The sequence below is a fragment of the Bradysia coprophila genome, unplaced genomic scaffold (genome assembly GCF_014529535.1).
Source record: "Bradysia coprophila strain Holo2 unplaced genomic scaffold, BU_Bcop_v1 contig_415, whole genome shotgun sequence".
Lineage (NCBI taxonomy): Eukaryota > Metazoa > Arthropoda > Insecta > Diptera > Sciaridae > Bradysia > Bradysia coprophila.
The window spans coordinates 1,577,516-1,599,114 of NW_023503670.1; the positions used below are offsets into that span (position 1 = coordinate 1,577,516).

General features: G+C 35.9%; 2 protein-coding genes across 5 annotated transcripts; one reads left to right on the forward strand and one right to left on the reverse strand.

Annotated features, from left to right (window-relative positions):
* Positions 1–1,109: 1,109 nt before the first annotated feature.
* Positions 1,110–10,741, reverse strand: LOC119082270 (far upstream element-binding protein 1). 3 transcript variants are annotated; one of them, XM_037191738.1, is made up of 12 exons: positions 10,347–10,741; positions 10,132–10,201; positions 9,934–10,016; positions 9,821–9,845; positions 9,610–9,756; positions 8,891–9,525; positions 8,677–8,823; positions 8,189–8,592; positions 7,942–8,042; positions 7,691–7,860; positions 6,129–6,387; positions 1,110–3,203 (listed from the first exon to the last, which is right to left on the reverse strand). In XM_037191738.1, exons 1-11 carry the CDS (start codon positions 10,440–10,442, stop codon positions 6,145–6,147), a joined length of 2,121 nt encoding a protein of 706 aa, XP_037047633.1. In that variant the 5' UTR covers positions 10,443–10,741; the 3' UTR covers positions 1,110–3,203; positions 6,129–6,144. The 3 variants fall into 3 exon arrangements, with proteins under 3 accessions (XP_037047633.1, XP_037047634.1, XP_037047632.1); XM_037191739.1 differs by lacking the exon at positions 1,110–3,203 and adding an exon at positions 3,725–5,575 and having other exon boundaries at positions 7,942–8,033; XM_037191737.1 differs by lacking the exon at positions 1,110–3,203 and adding an exon at positions 3,725–5,575.
* Positions 10,742–12,770: 2,029 nt separating this feature from the next.
* Positions 12,771–17,114, forward strand: LOC119082268 (uncharacterized protein C05D11.1-like). Of its 2 annotated transcripts, none has more exons than XM_037191734.1 (15): positions 12,771–12,984; positions 13,058–13,087; positions 13,145–13,285; positions 13,348–13,655; positions 13,711–14,358; positions 14,426–14,521; positions 14,580–14,912; positions 14,978–15,395; positions 15,462–15,714; positions 15,771–15,837; positions 15,907–16,170; positions 16,308–16,481; positions 16,547–16,683; positions 16,742–16,861; positions 17,034–17,114. In XM_037191734.1, the coding sequence occupies exons 1-14, from the start codon at positions 12,876–12,878 to the stop codon at positions 16,797–16,799; spliced, it is 3,036 nt and encodes a 1,011-aa protein (XP_037047629.1). In that variant the 5' UTR covers positions 12,771–12,875; the 3' UTR covers positions 16,800–16,861; positions 17,034–17,114. The 2 variants fall into 2 exon arrangements, with proteins under 2 accessions (XP_037047629.1, XP_037047630.1); XM_037191735.1 differs by having other exon boundaries at positions 16,742–16,858; positions 17,031–17,114.
* The last annotated feature ends 4,485 nt before the right edge of the window (positions 17,115–21,599 follow it).

Consider the following 21,599-nt stretch of genomic DNA (forward strand, 5'->3'; position numbering starts at 1 on the left):
TCCTATTGGGACTTTAATTATAATACTTTTGTCACATAAAAGTTTTTCTATTCACTGCGTACTCGACAATTCTATCGTGTTATAACTAAGGTTTTCCATTGTTTAGCCTGTGGCGAATATCAAATTACAATGGATAACGCAGCATTCTCGTAAGAGTAAGACGGAAAACACTTGAAACGTTTACTAAAAATCTCGTTTCACTACGACTATACTTTTCAAGCTTATCGTTGAGAATAACTTAATCGTGTGGCCGTTGAAGCTACGGACCGGAAAGTATAAACTTAAGTTTGTATTTTACAATTAGATTATTTTACGGGATGCAACAATTAAGGATTATTATCAATGATTCCACACGTATCTTCCTACCTCGTTGTCTTGTTAATCCTGAATCCTGAATCAAAATCATAAATCGAGAATATTTATGTTCATTTTAGTCACTTTTAAAACGTTTCCGTCACGCTGTAAATCTACTCCTGCTGCTATGTAAAATTAAACTTACCTTTCTAAGCTCTTAATACTTTTAGGGGATTCTTTTGAAAACAGACTGAATGTAGTCTATTTTGACAATTATATTATTTTTAAGGAATTTACAGACAACAATCTGCAAATTAGAGGTTTTTAATGGTAAACGAATAACTTCAAAATTCAGCGAATGATCGTATTACTTGCCACCAACATTCCAGAGTAAAAGACAGTTCATTAACTCTTGTCACTGCAAATACAGTGACCTCAGGTGTAAGATACCATCCATAAATAACGTCATACACTTTCACTATGTTTTAGTCTCTCTTGCTTCTTATGTTTTCCTCTCCTTATAACATAAAGACGGGTCAATCTAGAATGACCTGTTCACTGCCCATTCCCCCTAGAATAGGACGTCATTTATCAATATGCCTTTTTATACTCAGTTTAGACTTAAAGGATAAAGGAGACATTTGATCTTTAAAAATATAAATGTCTTAGTAAGTCCTCAATTTCGTCTTAATGGATGCGTTAATGAGTGAGTGTACAACAAGGACATTTGAAAGTATTGAGTGACAATCGTGGAATAAAATTAAACCATTTGAAGGACGTTCATTAGCCTAATTTGAATAAAAACAAGGTTGATGTAAATTTGAATGAATTATATTCAGACTCGAAAGTAAATTCCGTACAAACAGGAACTTAAATAATGCGAATTAAAATGTTAAAATGTTATTTTCAACATCAAAAGAGTCCTGAAACTGAAAAATTTGTTTAATGTTATACACCAAACCTTGTTATCGTAATTAATAAAACCTGACTCATTTGATAACAATTTTAAATAAAAAAAAAATGTTGAAAATATAAGCTGAAACCTGAAAATATTTTGTTTAGAAAAATGCAGCTTAGGAATAATTTGTTTGTTTGTTTGTTTTGGTAATATATGAAAGAAAACTTCATTTAAATATAAAATTTTGTTCATAATTATAATTATGTATGTACAAGGTGAAAAATATTTTCAAAAAAAATATATCGAAAAATCAAAGAAAATTACCTGACTTTAAGTGAATTCGTTGTAGGTGATTAAACTTTTCTTTTCTTTTTTTTATTGAAAATAAGACAAAAATTTCATCTCACATCACTAACAAACAATTAAAATCACCGACAACTTGGAATTCAGCTGAAATTCTGGCCAGGTAAATTAGGCATCTCTGAAAAAATAACAGTTTTGAAGAAAATATTTTTTTTTATATTCCCTGCAAACTTCACAAAAAAAATACAACCACCATCAATGCAGTGCTGATATTTAAAATGTTCAGAAAGGGAACTAAGGTATACTTTTCAGTAAAATAATAGGCAATGTAACGGAATTTGTGGCTGAAGTGAGATTATATTGTGGACATTGTCCCGCTCGGATTTTCATTATGAACACAAAAAAGTAATTTCGGACAAGAAATTGGAAATTTTGAAGTTAAATTACAAAAAATTGGTCTGTCTCAGGGCCATAATCTTAAGACCAAACCCATGATGCCACATTGTCTGAGTTTGTGATTTTATAACAGCTTATACTTTATAACTTCAGGTAAACGAAACTAAGTTTCGAATAACAAAGTATTGCGTTCAAAAGTGCTATTTCGGCTTTAAAAAATACAATAGGAGGTAGTTATGACGTCAGTGAGTGTGGGTTTTTTTTCATTTTCCACAAATGCAGAAAAACCTTCCAGTTGTCTGTTATCCAGGACAATTTACAAAGAATAATTGCCAAGTGAATGAAAAGATTTTTTTTAGATTCGCGCGTGAAAACGCGACGGAAATCACTTAACATTTCTTCTCTAACAGCTACAACTTCTAGAAATTTCCATCAATTCAGGTTCGTGGAATATTCAAGTAATGGAAATTTAAAGAAATTTGACGAATTTTTCTTCAAAAACTTTCTGATGCAAACAGCTTCGAATTGGGGCCAATTTTAACAAAGATTTAAAAGAATCTTATAGTGAGCTGGTGAATACGTTGTAGTTTCGATCACGGTACGTGTAGAGAGAGAAATACGCTTATACACAAATGCGTATGAAAACATCAAAATGACAACTGAAGAGCGCCGGATTAGCTATACCCCAAGTCCATTTGGGTGTTGAATGAAGCGTAAAAAGCCTTTCGTTCACACAAACAATTAATAGTCCCTTCAGATCAGTCCAGGCTAGCCAGTAAAGTCGATCGAATAATTTAGATTTCATAGATCCTTACCGGATAGATAACAGAGTTTAACTGGAAGGATTTTCCGTATTTGTTGAACTTTTAAACCAATGAAGACATGACTCAAAACTTATGGGCATAAGAGAACTAAGAACCCAATGGGCCGTTTTCAGTTTGAGTAATGTAGAGACACAAATTGTAACCGACAAAAATCACAAAAAATATTGCCTATACGATGGTTTTCCTTTTTGTTTCAATTGGAACAACTTATTATGTTTTAGAGCATAGCGATGAATTATAGTTATGATTTTTATGAAAGATAGTATAATAATAGAATAAAACAAAAACTGAAAATTAAATTAAAAAGTAAAAATAATAAATTAACAAAAATTAAAACACTCATCATCATAATAATTATTTTGTTCGTTCAAAAATTACCAAACATATAGAAATCCCCGAAGAGGTCTTACTTGACACATTTTGGCACTGAGCTCAGTGTTACTTTTTTTCAATATTGTCTCACTAGACGGACTCACGCTCACCAGGAGCTAGACAAACAAAAAAATATTTGACATTTCAGTATATTTTGTTTACGAATTATTTTAAAAAGAAAATGTTTTTAATTTTAATCTAAATTTTTTGTAATTTTTTTTTTCGTTAATTGGTGGATGAGAATATATATGCAATATATTTGAGAATATATTAGAATATAATATATATGCAAATATAAATATAATCAATATAGTCAATGTGTTATAAAACGAAAATAATAATAAAAAATAAAGAAAAAATTTAGGTTTTTTTTATAAAATACATTCAAAAATGTGGCAAAGTTTGTGATTTTTTCGGCCGTATATTATTATATGAAAGTGAACCCCAATTTCAAAAGCAAAATTTTCTATTTTTGAACAAAATAAATTTGTTCGTTCCAGCGGGTCGGCCTATAATTGACAATATTAATGTGTGTCTCGTTTGCACATTCATCACTCAGTGAAACACCACGGAATCGGATATCACACGCCTGAAAACAAAATTAAGTAAAACAAAACACAATTTTTTTTATTACTTTTTTCTTTCATGGACGCTGACAATATTCTTATTGTCGGGATAATTTTCATGTTTTTTTTTTTACCATTTTACATACGTAATTTTAATGTGTTTTTACACGATTTTCGTGTTTGATCAAAATGTTTGAACACTCTGACAAAAATACAAGGATACAATTAATTACTTATTACACATAAATGTTTCGTTTTTTTAAAGATTATTAATAAAGTTTCAATGATTTGAAAAGGAAACAAAATAAAAGAGTCAAAATTTCATGACATATACGTAGATAATTCAACAAAGTTACATAAAACGAAGGGGAAAAGATACTCATTTTGTTTTGAATTTTCATTCTCGTAAATTCCTGGCTTTTCATTTATTATTTTTTTTACAAACAATATAAGGAGGGTAAATGACCTATGTAATGAAGGAGGTTAGGGTGAATATATATATATTTCTTCATAAAGTGTTTACACGAAAAGCGATATTTTTTTGCAGATTTTGCAATTGTTTTGCTGTCTATATCGATTATGTTTTACTAATTTAATTTATTTTCTTTTGTTTTTATTTAATTTTGTGTGTAATTTGAGATGACATTTTGTTTAAGCTATTTTTGTTTTGTTTAATTCTTAATATATTAAAGGCTTACCGATGAACTCAATACACCGTGACCAGTAAAAACTCTTAAAAACTTACGATATCTCCAGTGGGTGATCAGTCGCATATATATATATCGAGGCTGGAACAGTATATAATATATATTGTGCATGGTTGTCATCAATATGAAGTCCCTTAGTTTATTAATGATTTTATGATAGTAAATATAAATTTCTTTTTTCTGTCGTCGTTCAGATTTTTTAACAAACACGGATCTTACAACATTGAAAGAATGCTTGAAATCTTCCCTATAAGACATTAGAAAGAATTCGAAATCGTATGCTTTCTATATTGCGAGCCTATTCACAAGCACTTCAGTTTTTCTTAAAAAAAAAAAAGTTTGAAAATACAAAAAGATTTGGCAATTCGTATAATGTTTGCGGTGGTAAAAACGTACATTTACATAATTGTGGTATGGCCCACTTTTTGAAACGAAAACTGCAGTCACTAGTCACATATCAAGGCAGTGAGCGCTGTTAGAATCAGATGACCATTTCAAAATGGTTTCAGCAAAAAGCTACTCGCATAAAAGAAATGATTTCACTCTAAAAGGCTTATATATCAGATGGACACGTATGGATTACATTGAACTGATGCCCGTGACGTAGGTATAAAGACATGTTACAGTCCACTCAATGTTATGAGCAGTGATTTATTACAAATGTGTACGATGAATCGATTCAAATTTATCAAGGTCGTTGGATGCATCAAGTAAAATGCAAAATGGGGAAAAAAATGAATCCATGGAGTGCGTGTTTGTTAAAAAAATGAAAAATATAAACTACGAATTAAACGGAGTTTTATTTTCGATTTAAGGGTTCGACGTGTCATACAATGGTGTGGTTTTTGTTTTATATATGAGATTTGTATCGTTGCATTATATATAATATGAAAATTATATACAAACTGAACATCGAAATTGTAATATAAATGTATCTGTTTGCAGCGGTACAAAAAAAATATAAAAACAACAACAAAAAAAATTAATTAGAAATGTGTGTGTGTCTGTGCCTGTTTGATACCTTCCTCAGAGGACAGGAAGTGTTTAATGACATCCATTTGTTTGTTTAAATAAACAATTTTTAAATGATTTTGTATCGACTTTTTGTTTGTTTTTGTTTTTTCTCTTCTTTTTTATTTAAAGTTAGTTTTACTTAAATCCACTATTCATAGATCTACTTCGCCATCACACGCTTGAATCATATACTCAGAGGTTCTGTAAAAAATGCAATAGGTTTGGTTTTTGGCTAATTGTTGAATTATAATGAAAATGAAAAAATAATAAAAAAAAATTAAAAAGTTTTAAAGTTTAAGAAAAGTTATTCGTGCGAATAAACTGTTCTTAGATTTAACCACAACAAAAGAAAATCATCAAATTAAAATAGATTCATAATTCATACGGTTGAGTAAAGAAATTTGTTTATATGCTTCAATATAGTTTAAAAAGGAAAAAAAATGTGAAATAAAAAATCATATTCGATATATAATATATGTATATAAAATACGATAATAATATATGGTAAATATATTCAATAATATAATTTCAATAATTACGATTCGGTTCGGTTAAAAATTTGTTTTTTCTTTTATTTGTTAAAGAAGAATCTATTTTGTTATGAGAATATTATGGGTGCGAATATTACGTTTTTTTTTCTCGAAATGAAAATCAATAAAATAAAATGAAAAATTTAAAACAAAAACAAAAAATTCTGAAAAAATATTACAAATCAAGTAAATAACGCAAAAAGATGGAAAAACAAATTACTCACCAAATAGTTGACACAATCAGTTTTTGTCATTTTGTGACGGTTGGCCGGGCTGTTGCATTTGCGTCTGCTGGCCGGGATAGTGACCGTAAGCGCCATAGGCTGCTTGCGGATAACCGGGCTGAGCAGCACCAGCATAATACTGAGCGTATTGATTATATCCAGCCATGGCTTGGGCAGCCTGATAGCCACCGGGAACTTGGGGAACGGCATTCGCAACGGCGGCAGGCATACCGCCAGCATTTGCACCCATTTGTGCAGTCTGTAATAATGACCATGAAGGAAATTGAATTCAATTCGAGAACTGACGAGGACATAAAATCGAATCTAACGAGTGAATTTGCGGTATTTCTCAAATATTTGATCGACACGGTGTTCTCTTCATATCAGTTGAGGTATAAAGTAATTTTTTTGTAGAATTGTACAATTTGTAAACCAAAGGCTTATGCAGAATCAGCAACAGCTGAACTTCACCAGCTGATCAAAAAACACACTCTACTTGTATAATATAGATGACCTTAACGTGTGTATGCATGTAGCTTGCCTTTGAATTGTTTTCGATACAGAGGTATTGTCTTTGTCGACCAGCTGTCGCTGATTCTGCATAAGCGTTTAGTTTATAAACTGTAGAATGTTTTGCAAGTTGTTGAGGGTATCAGAAGCTATTGATAAGTTTGACTGTTGTCGATTTTATTCGGAAAAGACTCTGAATTGCTTTTTCGGAGTTTTTCGGATTTTTTCCGAATTTATTCGTAGTTTTCAGAATCAAAATTCCCCAAAATAATTGAGTGAAAAGCAACTAGTTTACGAGTTTCGTGTAAGAATGTCACCCTTCTTAGTAAACACATCCAATGTCGACTAATATGTTCGCATCGAAATCGAAATCGAAGAATTAGAATTAGAACAACCAATAGAATCAGACACGATGGAGATGGTATACTGCAAAGAACTAGGTTTTAGGAACTGCACAGATGACGCCTCTGAGACGTTTTACGGCAACACTTTTCGTGGAAGCTAGTTCAGGCTCCAACAAATTTCGTCAATCGTCAGGGAATTTATGGAATTTTCTATGGAGTTAGTATTTTCAGTATCAAATTTGTGGTTACTTCTGCCTGTCGTCCGATATTCGAATGTTTAATGTTTTAAATGGTTACAGTGATTGAAACTAGAGCATGGATTTTTGATTTGATTCATAAGAAAGTTAAGAAAAGTATTACATTCAGTCATCATCTTATCTAGCAAACTTCAACGTGTGAACTAATTGATGATCCTTGAATTTGCTTCTCGCAAATTTGTGCATCATGAAATGTGAGACCCTCTTGAATACAGATGTTCAAATATTTGTCTATCTACAGACAATACTAAAGAAAACGGATCGTGTCTCCAAGTTATTGACTTAGAACAACAAAGAAAGCTGGAAACACAATTAGCATTCGATCCTAATTCATTCGACGACATGAAAATCTCGTTACAAAACTTCAATCACAATTTTCCGATTTAAATGAAGTTTGGAAAAGCGACTGCGAGAAGAAACAATTAAGTCATAAAAACGCTTATGGTCATACCTTAGATGCTTTCATTTGATTCTCGATAGCTTCTGCTTCTTCGATTTTTCCAATGTTTCTGTAATATTCAGCCCATTGCTTACTGTAGTCCGGTTGTCCACCAGCAGCTGCTTGAACTTGTTGACCAGCTTGTTGCTGCATCGCGGTTCCATTAGCAGCACCAGGTGTTGCTGCAGAAATAAAACGAATAAAGTAAATGATCGGAAACGCATTTTGGAAGGAGAACATGGTTTGTCTTAACAATAGCTTACCTGGAACGACCGAAGCGGGTGTCGGCTGACCAAGTTGTTTTGCCTTTAGCTGCTGTTCAATCATTTCAGCCTCTCGATTTAAACCGATAGATCTAGTGGATCAACAAGTTGAAAGAGGCTCAAATTAACTATTTCTTTAGAGGAAATGGGTCTACAAAAAATGACATTCTTCTTTCTGCATTTTTGGCGAAATGTTTGACGGAACCATTTCGCTAAAAAATGAGAAAACAAAAACGTTGATAATTACTTGTAATACTCAATCCATTGGGCTGAATAGTCTGGCTGGCCGGTTGCGGGATTTATTTGAACGCCTCCTTGCTGTTGCTGTTGGCTCTGATCCCATGACTGTGGTTGATAGCCCCACTGTTGCTGTTGCTGTTGTTGCTGTCCATAGCCATTTCCATTGTTGCCGTACGCCCCTTGATTGTTGTTACCGCCACCACTTCCGATTTGCCTTGTGCTCAGAATGGTAATGTCGACGCCAATTTTCTCTGAAATCAACTGACGAGCATGCTCAATCTGCTCGCTGGTGCCTTTCATTTTGAACATTTTCTCGGATGGTGGATTTATAGCCGAACGATCCATTTCGCAAAATGCTCCAGACTGTTGATTAATCAATTTAATTGTTTCGCCACCTCGTCCGATCACAATCTATATGGAGTTGACGGAGTTCCGGTTAGAATAGCACTTTAGACAAAGCCAAATAGTGACGTGAAAACAAGGATCAATGCTTACCCCACACTTTGATGCAGGAACAGCAAATGAAACTTCTTCTCTCATAGGTTGTAGACTGGCATCGGAGCCATATCCATAATTGCTGTTGGTGGTGTTGTTCATGTTATTTCTGTTATTCATTCCACCACCTCCGCCTTGATTGCTTCTCTATAATATGGTCGAAACAACAGAGTCAGTCAAAATGTTACGAAAAGTGCACAAACCACAAACGTACCATGACACTTTCTATCAGTTCTTCAACTGTTCGTTTACCATCAGCAACTTGCTGTTTGGTACCAGAAATAATACAACGACGATCGCCGGGTGCATCCCCTTTGCCCTGTATGAATTGTAGTTTGCATCCGGTTTCACCTTGAATTTTCTTAATCATGTCGCCTCCCTTGCCAATGACAACACCGACACCCGTTTTTGGCACAAAAACTTCAGCTTGCTCGGTGCCACTGTCATAACCACCAGCTCCGCCTCTATTGTTGAACGGAGCTTCTTTTTCGAGAATCAAGTCGAATACTAACTGTTTGGCATGTTCAACTTTTGACGGATCGCCAGAAATTCGTAAAGGTTTTTCCACACACTCTTGTGCTGGTCCTTCTTGTATAATAACCATTTTGGCTCCAGTCTTTTCCTGAAGCATTTTAATCGTTTCACCACCCTTTCCGATGACGAGGCCAACCTTTGACCCCGGTACCATAACTTCTTGATATGGTGGAAAGCCGCCAGCGCCCGGTGGCGGAACTATAACACAACTAACCGTTTCGATACTGCCGCAATTTTGTTGTGAACACATTTGAGAGAGCATCTCTTTTGCGTGGTTAACCGATTCTCGAGACCCACTTAAGGTGATAACACGTTCTAAATTGACGAAAAAAAAATCGTTTTAACGACACTTGCACACGACCCACTGCATTGTAAAATAGAAAAATTGAATGAACTAACCCGAATCTCTGGACATTGCCAATTTGCATCCTGAATCATTTTGTAATCTAGAAAACTGATCATCACCGCCAGTACGTCCACTTAATGTTGCTGCGATTTTGTCCGGTAATTTAATATCTTCTGTAACTGTGTTGCCTACACTTTGTGCTGAAAAAAGGCGACAAAACGTTAGACATCTAACCATAAATTTTAGTCAAAAAAAATGTCTTACCTAAGCGAGCTGCAACTGCAGCGGCCTATTGCAAAAAAAAGTACATTTTCAGTGATTACCACGCCCAAACTAAATAGCATTTTTCTCTACGACAAAATTTAATATATTTTTACCTGTTGAGTAGCCATTGCAGCTGGGCTCATACTCGAATTGGAAGAACTGTAATCTGATCCACAAAATCTCTTGTTTTCCGGTTCTAAAATTGCAAGAAACGAACATGGCAAAATTTTTCGACAAAAATCAATAAGGTCATTGTTCCCGAATACATGTTACAACGACAAACGTTGCATGCCGAATACGTCAAAACTTACCTAACCCTTCGTCACCAGTCCTTTTCGTACCTTGTTGGCCTTGTCCGCTTGGATGGATTTTGGCTGCGATCTGTTTGAAGTAAAATAAAACAAAATTTACGATCAACCATCGATGGGCAGTCACATTCACGGATAGCGTTTGAGTTTTGACAAAAAAAAAAAATAAGAAATCAATAATGATCGAATTTGGGGATGGGGCAAGCGCTGAGGTATACCTGTTTTGCTCTTTGTAATGCGGCGGCGAATGCTGAAGATTGATTAAAGTTTTGTTGAGTTGTTTGAGGCGGTGCAACGGAAGAATAATCACTCATTTTTTTTAAATAAATTCACATGAAAACGGTACAAAACACGCGTACATTAAAAAATGCTTTAATGGCGACGCGCGATTTGACTGAAAAAAGATTTTCGAATGAAACCTTCGTATGCCTTCGTGAAATACATCAATCGAAGTGTACTGTCATACAGTTTTTTTCGTTGAGTTTTGCAGTTCTTGATTTTCTTGCTGGGACACGATTGTAACGTGGGTGATTTGAATTTGACGGGCATACCAACACAACGGATAATGAAACGGCGAGTTTGTATTTTTTCTTCTTGACAAAGAGGAAAAAACAGATAATTTTATATTTTTATATATCACTCTATTGTATATCATCCTACTTTACGGTAGAGCGAGTGACCTTTAAAATGCCCAATATATAAAACGTATAAAACTATTGATGCTACTATAACTTGAAACTGGTATCTCAGTTCTCGATGTAGTAAACAAGGTTCTCGACTTCGTCTCGATTCGTTTAATCCATCTGGAACCGAGATACCGTTTTACAGTTCTAGCAGCATAAATACATATCAATTACAAAATGCAAAATAATTTCGTTTTCGAGGGCTTCAGATTTGCGAGTAGAGTGACTTCGATTGAAAAACTGAATCATCAACAGTACTTGTTGGGGATCAAGTATGGCATGTTTGGTATCGTTGAAAAGCTTATTCCTCAGGCTACAATATCCGCGAAAAATAAGTTTGAAATAAAGCTACCAGAAGGGTACAGAAGTGACCGAATTTCACCGAGGGTAGCGGAAAAAGTAACTTCTCTGAAAATGTAACATAGAAGAATATTTTCAATTTTTTTTTTCGTCATTCGAAAGAGCTTACTAACCGCTTCTAGAATCAATCTTAACTGGCTGGGTCGGTCACTTTGTCAGGGATATATTACTCTTCGAAAATGGTGAAATTTTGACTTTCAACAGTTATTGCTCCGAGAGCAAATGACCGAAAGCAATATTTTTTACACAGAAGATATTAGAATTGTTCCCTCTACCGATCCCCATTAAAATTTGTGATCAGGCTGTGTCTGACTGCTCGTGGTAGCGCATCCACTGGTTCTCAGAAACGGCTCAGGGGTTCGGGCTAATTTTTTCCTGTGTGATGTTCTTGTCCATCACTCATTATAAATATGAAAAAAAGTTATTGGTGGTCGGCGGTCCCTATTTAATCTCGTTTCAAACCAACCGTGTTAGACCTACAATACAGTTAAATAAAAAACGTCGAAATATCTAATATGAAAGTGTTTTTTCCGAATACCTTTAATGTCATAGAGTAAGGAAATGGTTCTACCATTAATCGTTCAACAAGCGAGTCGCCACCGGTCAGCAGTGCGTTTTCATTTTCACAAGTTGGCACACTTGCATTGGTACATTATAGATCATCTTCAAGGCCGTTTGAAATGCCATTCACGTCAAGAAATGCCATTCAGGTTTAAAAAAACTCATATAAATGAATGAATGAAACATTTAACGAAACCAAAGTGAGGTTACGTCTGAAAGTACCCTTTCTTGAAGATGATTTATACCACTTGAAAACCCGTGCTTACACCTACATAATAAACACCTACTAAACGAGCTAACCATAATCTGTTGTAACGATTACACTAAGTACAAAGTTTGTGAGGCTGTGTAAAATGCTTGAAAAATGCCTGAAAATGAGCGTTCACAACAGGTTTACATCATCCGTAATACATTTTGTGTCAAAATTGTTCGCAGTTATTTACGAATCGATTGAGGAGGCCGAAAGAGTTACGTATTAAGTTTTATCATATACGCGCGGGGTTCGGATGTCAAAATTATTTAACTAGAAGAATAATGCAAAGATTACACTTCAGGTCTATGTTGTTGTCTCGTTTTCGCTTATGTAATAAAATGAAGTACACACTTGTCACTATCAATCTCGGCAAGCCTCGACTTCTTCGTGACAAGTGTGTAATATATATTATATGATGCCTACTGCGCGCGAAAGTTGAAAAATGCAATGAACGTCAACACATGGTATGGTCGAATATCAAACTTTGTATATAGCGGAGGACATCGCTATGTCCTCCGATTTGTATGAACAGACCATACCTGGCTTATACTTTCATTGGAAAAATGTAAACCCAAGGGCCGAAAGTGACAGAAAAATGTAAGCCAATGGGGCGACAGCGAAGCTTTCGCCGCGTAGTCTTACATATCTGTTTTTAGGCAATTTCGCTTGCATGATGGGTCTCTTTTTCAGAACCTACTGTGTTCTCATATCTTAACGAAAAACGTCAATCCAAAAAGACCGAATGTACGAAAATAAAAATTCACTGGCTTGCAAGCAGTGAAGGCTCAGTTTCTATAGCAAACATCAAAAAACAATCATCACGATCATCACCCGGCCGCCTGTCAAAAATTTGTTGAAATCAGATTCCCATATTCTCCGATTGAATTACAATGGCTACGCTAAAATTGCTCGTATCAGCTAATGCAAATGGAACGGTACCCGTTGCTAAATACGAGTCTCCATCCACCGGATTGAAAGTAGTCGTCGCAAATGTCGAGGGTAATTATTTTCTTTTGCTTTGTGTGTTATCGTTTCTCCATCGTCACCATCTGCTACAAATGTTTACTTTAAGGTCCGCTCTGCTGTGGTTTCTTTGTTGTTGGTAGGTTTTAACTTTATTTAGAAAGACAAGATCCTCATGCTTTGATCAAACTTTAAGCAACGGAAGCACACGATGATGATGGACTGCCCCACACTTTAGAGCATTTGATTTTCCTTGGATCAGAAGAATATCCGTACAAAGGAGTGCTCGATTTGCTAGCTAATCGCTGTCTAGCATCCGGGACGAACGCATGGACGGGCACGTAAACCTGAACTGATTTCAAAGCCACTGTAACTAATGTTTCCATTTCTGCCATTCAGATACTGATCATACGTGCTATACGATGACAACTGCCGGGAAAGATGGATTCTTGGAATTGCTTCCCATTTATTTGGATCATGTTTTATTTCCAACGTTGACCGATAGTGGTTTCATAACCGAAGTTCATCACATCTCTGGAGAGGGTGAGGATGGAGGTGTTGTTTATTGTGAGATGCAAGGTAGGGAGAATTCCGGCGAGTCGAGAACCCATTTGGAGTTGATTAGAGCAATCTATCCGAATTGTGGCTACAGCTCGGAAACTGGGGGAATAATGCACAATCTTCGAACGAGCACAACCAATAAAAAGGTTTGTGCGTCTGTTTGAATGAAAAAGTTAAAAGTAAAAAAAAATCGTCGTTTAGGTTCGTCAATACCATGCTGACTTCTATCGACCTGAAAATCTTACTTGCATCATTGCCGGTCAAATTGATATCGAGGAAATCAGTCGAGCACTGGCACCATTAGAGAAAAAAATTCTGTCCAAGCCATTAAAAGAAGCGTTCGTTAGACCATGGCAGACGCCAGTTGCATCATTCAACGAATCGGTTAATAAAAAAGTCGAGTATCCGGCCGATGAAGAGGATTGCGGACTACTTAGTATCGGTTGGAGAGGACCAAAATGTACAACGGAAAACTTAAAATTAACTTCGTGCTCCGTGTTGATGCGCTATCTAAGTGATACATCGGTTAGCCCACTTCAACGAGAATTCGTAGAAATTCCAGATCCATTTGCCAGTCAAATATCGTTCAACATTGTCGAAAATACGGAATCACTGCTGTATTTTACCTTTGAGAATGTTCCATTGGACAAAATTGAAGCAATTCTACCGAAATTGCAGTCCATTTTGAAGAACATTGCAGATGGGATCGAAAAAATTGACACAAATCGTTTGAGGAATATCCTAGAGCGTAGCATCTTGGAGTATTTGAGCAATCTTGAAAGTAATCCGCACGAAGCTATCTCATTTATGGTTATCGGTGATGTTCTGTACGGCAATACACCGGACGATGTTAGTTTTCAAATCTTGTCGGTTGTCATTCGTTCCCCATTTATAAAAAAAACCTTTCTCGTTTCAGTTCGACATGCGACTGAATGTCCATAAGCAACTTGAGTATCTACAGACTGTAAACGAATCGTACTGGCTGGATCTCCTCAAGGAGTACATGATCGATGTATGAAATTCAATTTTCCATCGTCAAATGCACATTTTTCAAAAGCGATTATTTTCAGTCGAAATATGCGGTGATCAAAGGTTATCCTAGCATTGCCGAACAACAACGAATCGCGCAAGATAAAGATCGCATTGAAAAGCAACGTGAGGAATTGGGACCCGAGGGCCTGGAAACTAAAGCAGCAGAACTACTAGATGCAATGACAAAGAATGCTATACCTCCACCGGACAAAATGTTAACGGAAGTACCCATACCTAGCACCGATGGAATTCACTTTCATCCATCGAATATTTATCGAACCGGCGATCCCGATGACCTTCCTGCCGGATTGGATCTAAATGCTTGGCCTGTATATTCTGAGGCCATTGACATTCACACCAATTTTGTTTATGTAAGGCAAACCCCTAACTGACGATTGAAAGGGGAATAATTGCAAACGATTGCCGTTTCTTCCAGATGATTGTCGCATTAAATACGCACTCCGTGCCGAAAGAACTTCGTCCCTATCTGCTAATGCTGTTGGATTTGATCATAGAGTCGCCAATACGGGACGGTGACACCATCATTCCCTACGAAGAAGTTGTCACAGCGCTCGAAAAGGACACCATTACAATGGGAACACGCCTTGGCCTGGAATCGAATGCAGCGTTCAGTTGTGGTCCATTTTCGCACACCGCCTCATTGATGATTCAGGTGGAAACGAAGAAGTATGAAAAGGGCGTAAAATGGTTGGCTGACCTACTTCACCACACTGAGTTCACAGTGGATCGGGCTCGAGTTATTGCCGCTAAAATGGCCAATTCTGTTACTCAGGCGAAAAGGAAAGGCAACTTTGTTGTTAAAGAGTTGCTGAAGTCGTTGTATTACGAAAATGGTGAGCGCGACACGAAAGATTTGATTTGCTTAACTGTCCGAGGTCTAAAAGTTTGAATCTTTCCAGATACAAACGTTAAATTCAGCTCAATGCTGTATCAACAGAAATTTTTGAATTCCATATTAACGAAACTGGGCGATCCGGAGGCCGCTAAAAGTGTTCTATCGGACTTAAATCAAGTGCGTAACATCATAACGTCGACCAAAAATCTTAGCCTACACGTAGCCGCCGATTGGCGTAAAATGAGCTCACTTAACATTGATTTAAACAGTCCGTGGCAGCTAATTGCAAGGAAAGATGAGGCACCGTGCAGAGAAAAGTATGGAAAATTTACATTTGTCGACCGTTCAGTAAATTAACTTTCCTTTGCTTCAGGATGACTATAATTCCGGACTGGAAAATAATGAAGTCACACGAAAAAATTTCATGTCATGGCTCTGTGGTACAGTAATTCGCTGTTATTTGTGCGTGGTGATCAATTCATTTCAATAATTTTTGTTTGTTCGATCAGGTTGGAATGGGTTGCATCGAAAGTGCATTCCTTTATCATGCCTCTCCTTCCGTCTGTTCTTTCATGGACGCTGATCTACCCGCCTTAAATCTATTTCTTCAATACTTGACTCAATTGGAGGGACCATTGTGGAAACAGATTCGTGGTGCAGGACTCGCCTATGGTTACAATTTGAGTTTAATGCCTCACGAGGGACTGTTGTATTTAGCATTGTACAGGGCCACCAATGTAACAGCTGCATTTAAGGAAACTAAAGCTATCATTGTAAGTGCCAGTGCCTGGCCAGACGCACCGACTTCCAATTTGGTTGCCAGAAATTAGTCTTTTACCCGCAACGAACCAAATAGAAGTCGACGTGACTGAGCCTGGCACCCAGAACTCAAATAATTTATGTGTATTAGGAAGCACTCCTTCAACCGGATGGCGTTTGGGATCCAACTCAATTAGAATCCGCAAAAAGTTCATTGATTTTCGAGGTCATCGAGCGCGAGAAATCCGTTGGTGATTTGGTCGTACAGTCGTTGTTGTCAACGTTTAAGATGGTTCCGAAAGACTACAATCGATTAATGGTGAAGGTGGGTCATATTTGCAGTATAATGCGGCGAAAAGGACGATTTGTGTAATTGTTTATCGATTGCAGAAAATTAATGCCGTCACCGTTGACGATCTTAGACGCGTGGGTCAAACGTATGTTTCGAGATTATTCACCGACGATGCAAAGACGATGATAACTTGCCACCCCGATAAAGCTAACGACGTGGCGACCTCATTTTTAGAGTAATTTTATTGAATTCGGCGAAATTTACACAATTTTCACCATTCACTTCATCTTCAGGTTTGGAAGAAAATTGACTGTTCAATCACTGGACGATAGCCTTTTGGCGCAGTTCTAGTCGCAACGATTAATACAAGCAGGTAGCCTTTCGGCACAGGGTTTTCTTTTCATTAAAATAAAGAGTGATTCTTTTGAGAAACGACCTACCGAAATCGGACGCATCTTCAGTTGCGTTAACAGGTTTTTGATGTTTCCGTAGAATTTTGGATGCACACGAACCGTTTGAAATTAGTTAAAATAGTCAAAGATGTGTCCGATTTCTGTAGGTCGTTTTTCAAAAGAATCGCTCAAATCAAATTGTCACTCTTCCGTAGACTATTCACTAGGTTGATGCAATAAATTTTTCTTACACGTTTTCTTTGCAACATAAAATCTGTGTTTTGTATGGAGGTGATGGAATACTTTCATTGGAGATTATCCCATCAATTACTGATGGAACAGCATACCGTGTTGACCAATATTCCTACTGATCGTAAAAAGAAGCCGACTAAACTGAAAGCAGATATTCCAACCTCTTCCGAAAACTAAAAGATTCGCAATAGTTATTTTCATGTGTCGGGGCCGAAAACGGGGGTTTAAACAGAAATTTTCTCGGGTTTTCAGCCCCTTACATGAATAGTTGTATACGCATCTGGTGTGGATGATTTAACTATTTTAGACACTTTCGCTTGTCACTTTGTTCGGGCTGCAACTACTAGCAACCGTCCACAACAGATACGTAAATACCTATTGATGCCAGTCAGAATCAAAGCGGCAGATAAATTACAAGCACCACACAATAAATCTAGTCTGCGCTGTTTCCCAATTCTTCAACAGGTTACCTGGTCTGGCATACCCAACAGAACCACTCACCTCTATTTTAATGATTCCGTTGCCATTCACAACATTTATCGACGTTTATACCATACCATAAAATCTTAGACTAATAGCCTTTGGTCCGAAGCCAGCCAAAGGTGACTGTTGTTTCCACTAAAATTTTTACGATGGCAAAATGGATGTATGAGCTATAATAGTAAGTGTTGGTCGAATATTTTCTCCAATTTATTGGCAATAGAACAAATCGTACACAAAAGTCTCAATGTTAAGTCAACACCAGCGAAATTTTGAGTTTATCCAGTTTTTCCATGTCAGTATTTGCATACCAAAATGACAGATTTTTTTCTGATTGTGAGAATTTTGTAAAAAAAAAAAACAAAACAATTCTAAGAAACTATCTACAAATTCACAGAATCTGACAGATATTTTTGACCAGCGTGATTTTAGACTGACCAGTTTGGTGCGTCTGAACAAAAACAACAGGACATTGACTGATACACGTCGTACACGCCACAAAATCTAGTTTAATTTAACGAACGAAGATGCCAACGAAAATTAATAACTTAGAGGTATCATGACTGGACTCCCGCTTCTTTTAAAACTACTAGAGAGTAGACCGCTTAAAACGTCTTGAAACTTGTTTATCAAACCTTGGTTGGACTGAAGAGCCGACACGGCTTTTTTTAGTACAGGAAAGGGAAACCAAATTTCAGCATAATATTGCTTCAGCTGATTCACTTACACAAACAAAACTGGTTATAATTATGAGTGTTTATATACGGATTTAACAGTACACGTATGTGCGTGAGACACCTTTATTAGATATGTATGCTCGTAATTTTTTTTTTCATCGGCTCGACTTGAAGACGTTAAAAAATGGGGTATCACATATATTCAGTCAATTTTAGCGACTGGTGGGGCAAATATCCCGAGCGAAAAAAATCAACGAAAAAGTTTACCGACAAATGTCGAAAAATTGGAAACTTAACTTGTATCTTTATTCGACCCTCCATTCAAAAGCAAGGGTTCAATCCGTAATTGCCCATGTTAAATTTTCATTTTTGCATCTTTTTCGATCAGCGTAGATACATCAACCATAACGAAGAAAAGTACACAGATTCTAAGTATATTGGTAGTTAACTGCTCTATGCTCTATACCGAATTTCTGCTTTGTTAAATTTGTGTAATCTGACACGAATTCGCCATTTCTATATGCGAAAAAACGTTTTCATTTTGTATTATCCAGCGGAAATGACGTCATTTTTTAAGAAAAATGCTTATAGGCACCAGCCAGACCTTTTCCGGCTTATGTATTCCACTGATTTCTTGATCTGTACGAGAATTCAATTAGCAAAAAAAAGATTTGAGTTTGAGCATTTTCATCAAACCAAGTTTGGAGATGTCTGTATTGAAATGTTGGAAGACCGATGGTGAATAGCTAAATGTATAAACAAAGCAGACAGGAAAGTTGTTAAATTTTCGAAGAAATTATTGGTCATTGGCCTTTTCACTGTGAAGAAATGCTTTTAAAAATTAGTTAAATAGAAACAATCGTCACAAAATAAACCTTAAAACGTGAACTACTCTGAAATAATCACTAAATAATCACCAAATAATCCAAATAATCAACTTGTCATTTAGCAAATACCATCCAAAATGTCCAGTTTCTAGGCCACTTCCATAATATGACGAACAAATGAATAATGACAAGTTTTTAAGCGTGCAGTAGCCTCAAGAGTGACTCAAACGTCCTAAAATAATCTCAAATAATCACTAAATAATACAAATAATCCTCGAAATAATCACGAAATATATTTATATTTTCTATTTTGCTCCGAGTTTTTCCTCAAAGTCCAAATCAACGTATTACACCACTAGAGTAACCAAAGAAGTTATTTGGAGCTTACAGCGGGTAAAATACGTCACGAAATTGAAAAATCAAGTTTCGTGTCATTATTGACCTGAGCTTCGCCTCTTATCAACAAACTTTACACGAAAACAGGACTTTTAGACTTTTTATCACTTGTTATGTAAATTTTGAAATATCATTTTGATTCCTTCGAAAAAAAAGAGTGGTTCATCCCTCGCCTTAAAATGGGTAAGGAAATGACCTTGACAGTGTAAGGCTTGTCAGACATGCAGTAGTTATTCAAAATTACAGATAGAACGAATTTGAAAGAAATTCCGGAGTATTACTTCATAACATATAGTGCGAATCGACGGCTTTACGATAAACTGTTCCGTAAACTAAGAATGATCAAAGTTCAGACATTACTCGTCCACGGTTCGGAACAATGACATACGGTCGATTTCCCAAAGTAAATTTTACATACAAAAAATAAACCTGCCGTAGAAAATTGAATAAACTATTTAGGGTCATATCGTCTAACCTTTTTTTGCAAACGAAACGGTTATGGTCAAATGACTGTGAGAATATTTTACGGCGCTTATTTTCGAAGAGGACAGTTCCTTTTTCAATTGAATTAATTTTATGAAAACTTTAAGATGACTTGCGTCTGTATTAGCATCTTAGAGTTGGGTGTTTATTGTGTTACGGTTTGTGTTTTGCCGTATCGAACGACAATATTTGCAATTTCTGAAATGAAAATTCCGAATTGTAATACAACCTTTTTTTGGCTGAATTAGCTGGCATGATGGTCTTCCGATATCGAATACACAAATACGTTTTCTTCTCTCTATTTTCAGAAAAGAAAAAAAAAAACAGAAATAAACGAAAATTAGTCTATTTCTATTTCGACCCTCATCATTAGGTTTGTGTTATACGATTTTCTCTTATTTTATATTCACCAAAACCGAATGGGCAAGACATTTTAGAACTTTTCGCCCATAACTAAATGGATTAAAATGTTAAACTCTTATTTCCTTCCATATACGTTATGTGTTCGAGCCACACACTCATGCTATATTATGCCTAAACCAAATTATATTCAGTTTTCAGTCATGATATTATTTATTATATATAGTCCATTGATTATTCGATTTCCTTGCTGCAGGCCCTTTTCCTAGTTTATATATATTAAAAACGACTGAATTCTTGTATCAACCAGGCAGAACGTGGTCGGAATAAATTCAGTTTAGGTAAAATGTATCACGGAAATTCATCATCATAATCAAGCTGGTTAAATTTTATTAATTTTACTTTACAAATCAGCAGAAATGTATACCTTCTACATACCATATGCCATGTGCCACATCTCTGTTCGTCCTATTGCTTTAGCCGGGAGAATTTAGCAAAATTTATTACCCCAAATTACAAAATAAACAAATTTCTCTTGTTGGGATAAAGGTGATTGACGAACATTTCCGACGATATTATTATTTTTCTGGAATTAATTAGCCGTGTGGGTAGATGCAAGTGGATCAAGAGGTTAAAGTTGATTGACGAGAATGCTAACGATATTTCGTTTGAAATTAATTATTTGCGTGTTGTATGCAACAGCATCAAGTAATTGGAAAACTATTTGAGATAATCTTCCTGAACTAATTTATAAATTGCAACTTAATTTAGTTCGTTACCCAACTTTGAAACATTTGTCTTAAAACAAGAAATTATGCGTCTGACACAAGTTATTGTACTGGTTTGCACATGTAAAAACTGACACTTTCATATCTAAGCTGTTCTTCACCGCTTTTCGGCTTTCTCTTTTTTTTGTTCAACATGTTACAGACGGCAAACATATGACCAGTATTATAATCGGGTCTATTACTTCCATCGATGAAAGTATCTTTAATCGGTTGATTTCAAGTCTTGTACTTCAATATTTTTAACATGCGTTTTGCAATATGAATAACCCAGAGCTTATCATTATTTTTATCGTCGTTATAGAAAACAGATGAATAGCCGTATGAGACAGGTTAAAATAACGTACGAAATGAGAGAAATCTTAGAAACGGAGAATAACTGTACGAACAGCTTAGATACGAGAGCTGCAGTTTTTACGTGTGCAAAACAGTAGTTAGTTTGCAAACTAAATCGTTATCTTAATGATTGATTGATTAATTTCGAAAATATTTTCTGCTT

What these genes read in the sequence shown, in the direction of transcription:
- LOC119082270 (XM_037191738.1), bottom strand. Translation starts at nt 10,442, where the DNA reads ATGAGTGATTATTCTTCCGTTGCACCGCCTCAAACAACTCAACAAAAC. An exon ending in CATTACAAAGAGCAAAACAG is followed by an intron (nt 10,202 to 10,346) that starts GTATACCTCAGC and finishes TACTTCAAACAG; the next exon opens with ATCGCAGCCAAAATCCATCC. An exon ending in GGCAATGTCCAGAGATTCGG is followed by an intron (nt 9,526 to 9,609) that starts GTTAGTTCATTC and finishes TCGTCAATTTAG; the next exon opens with AACGTGTTATCACCTTAAGT.
- LOC119082268 (XM_037191734.1), top strand. Translation starts at nt 12,876, where the DNA reads ATGGCTACGCTAAAATTGCTCGTATCAGCTAATGCAAATGGAACGGTA. An exon ending in CTGTGGTTTCTTTGTTGTTG is followed by an intron (nt 13,088 to 13,144) that starts GTAGGTTTTAAC and finishes TCAAACTTTAAG; the next exon opens with CAACGGAAGCACACGATGAT. An exon ending in GTCGTTGTATTACGAAAATG is followed by an intron (nt 15,396 to 15,461) that starts GTGAGCGCGACA and finishes GAATCTTTCCAG; the next exon opens with ATACAAACGTTAAATTCAGC.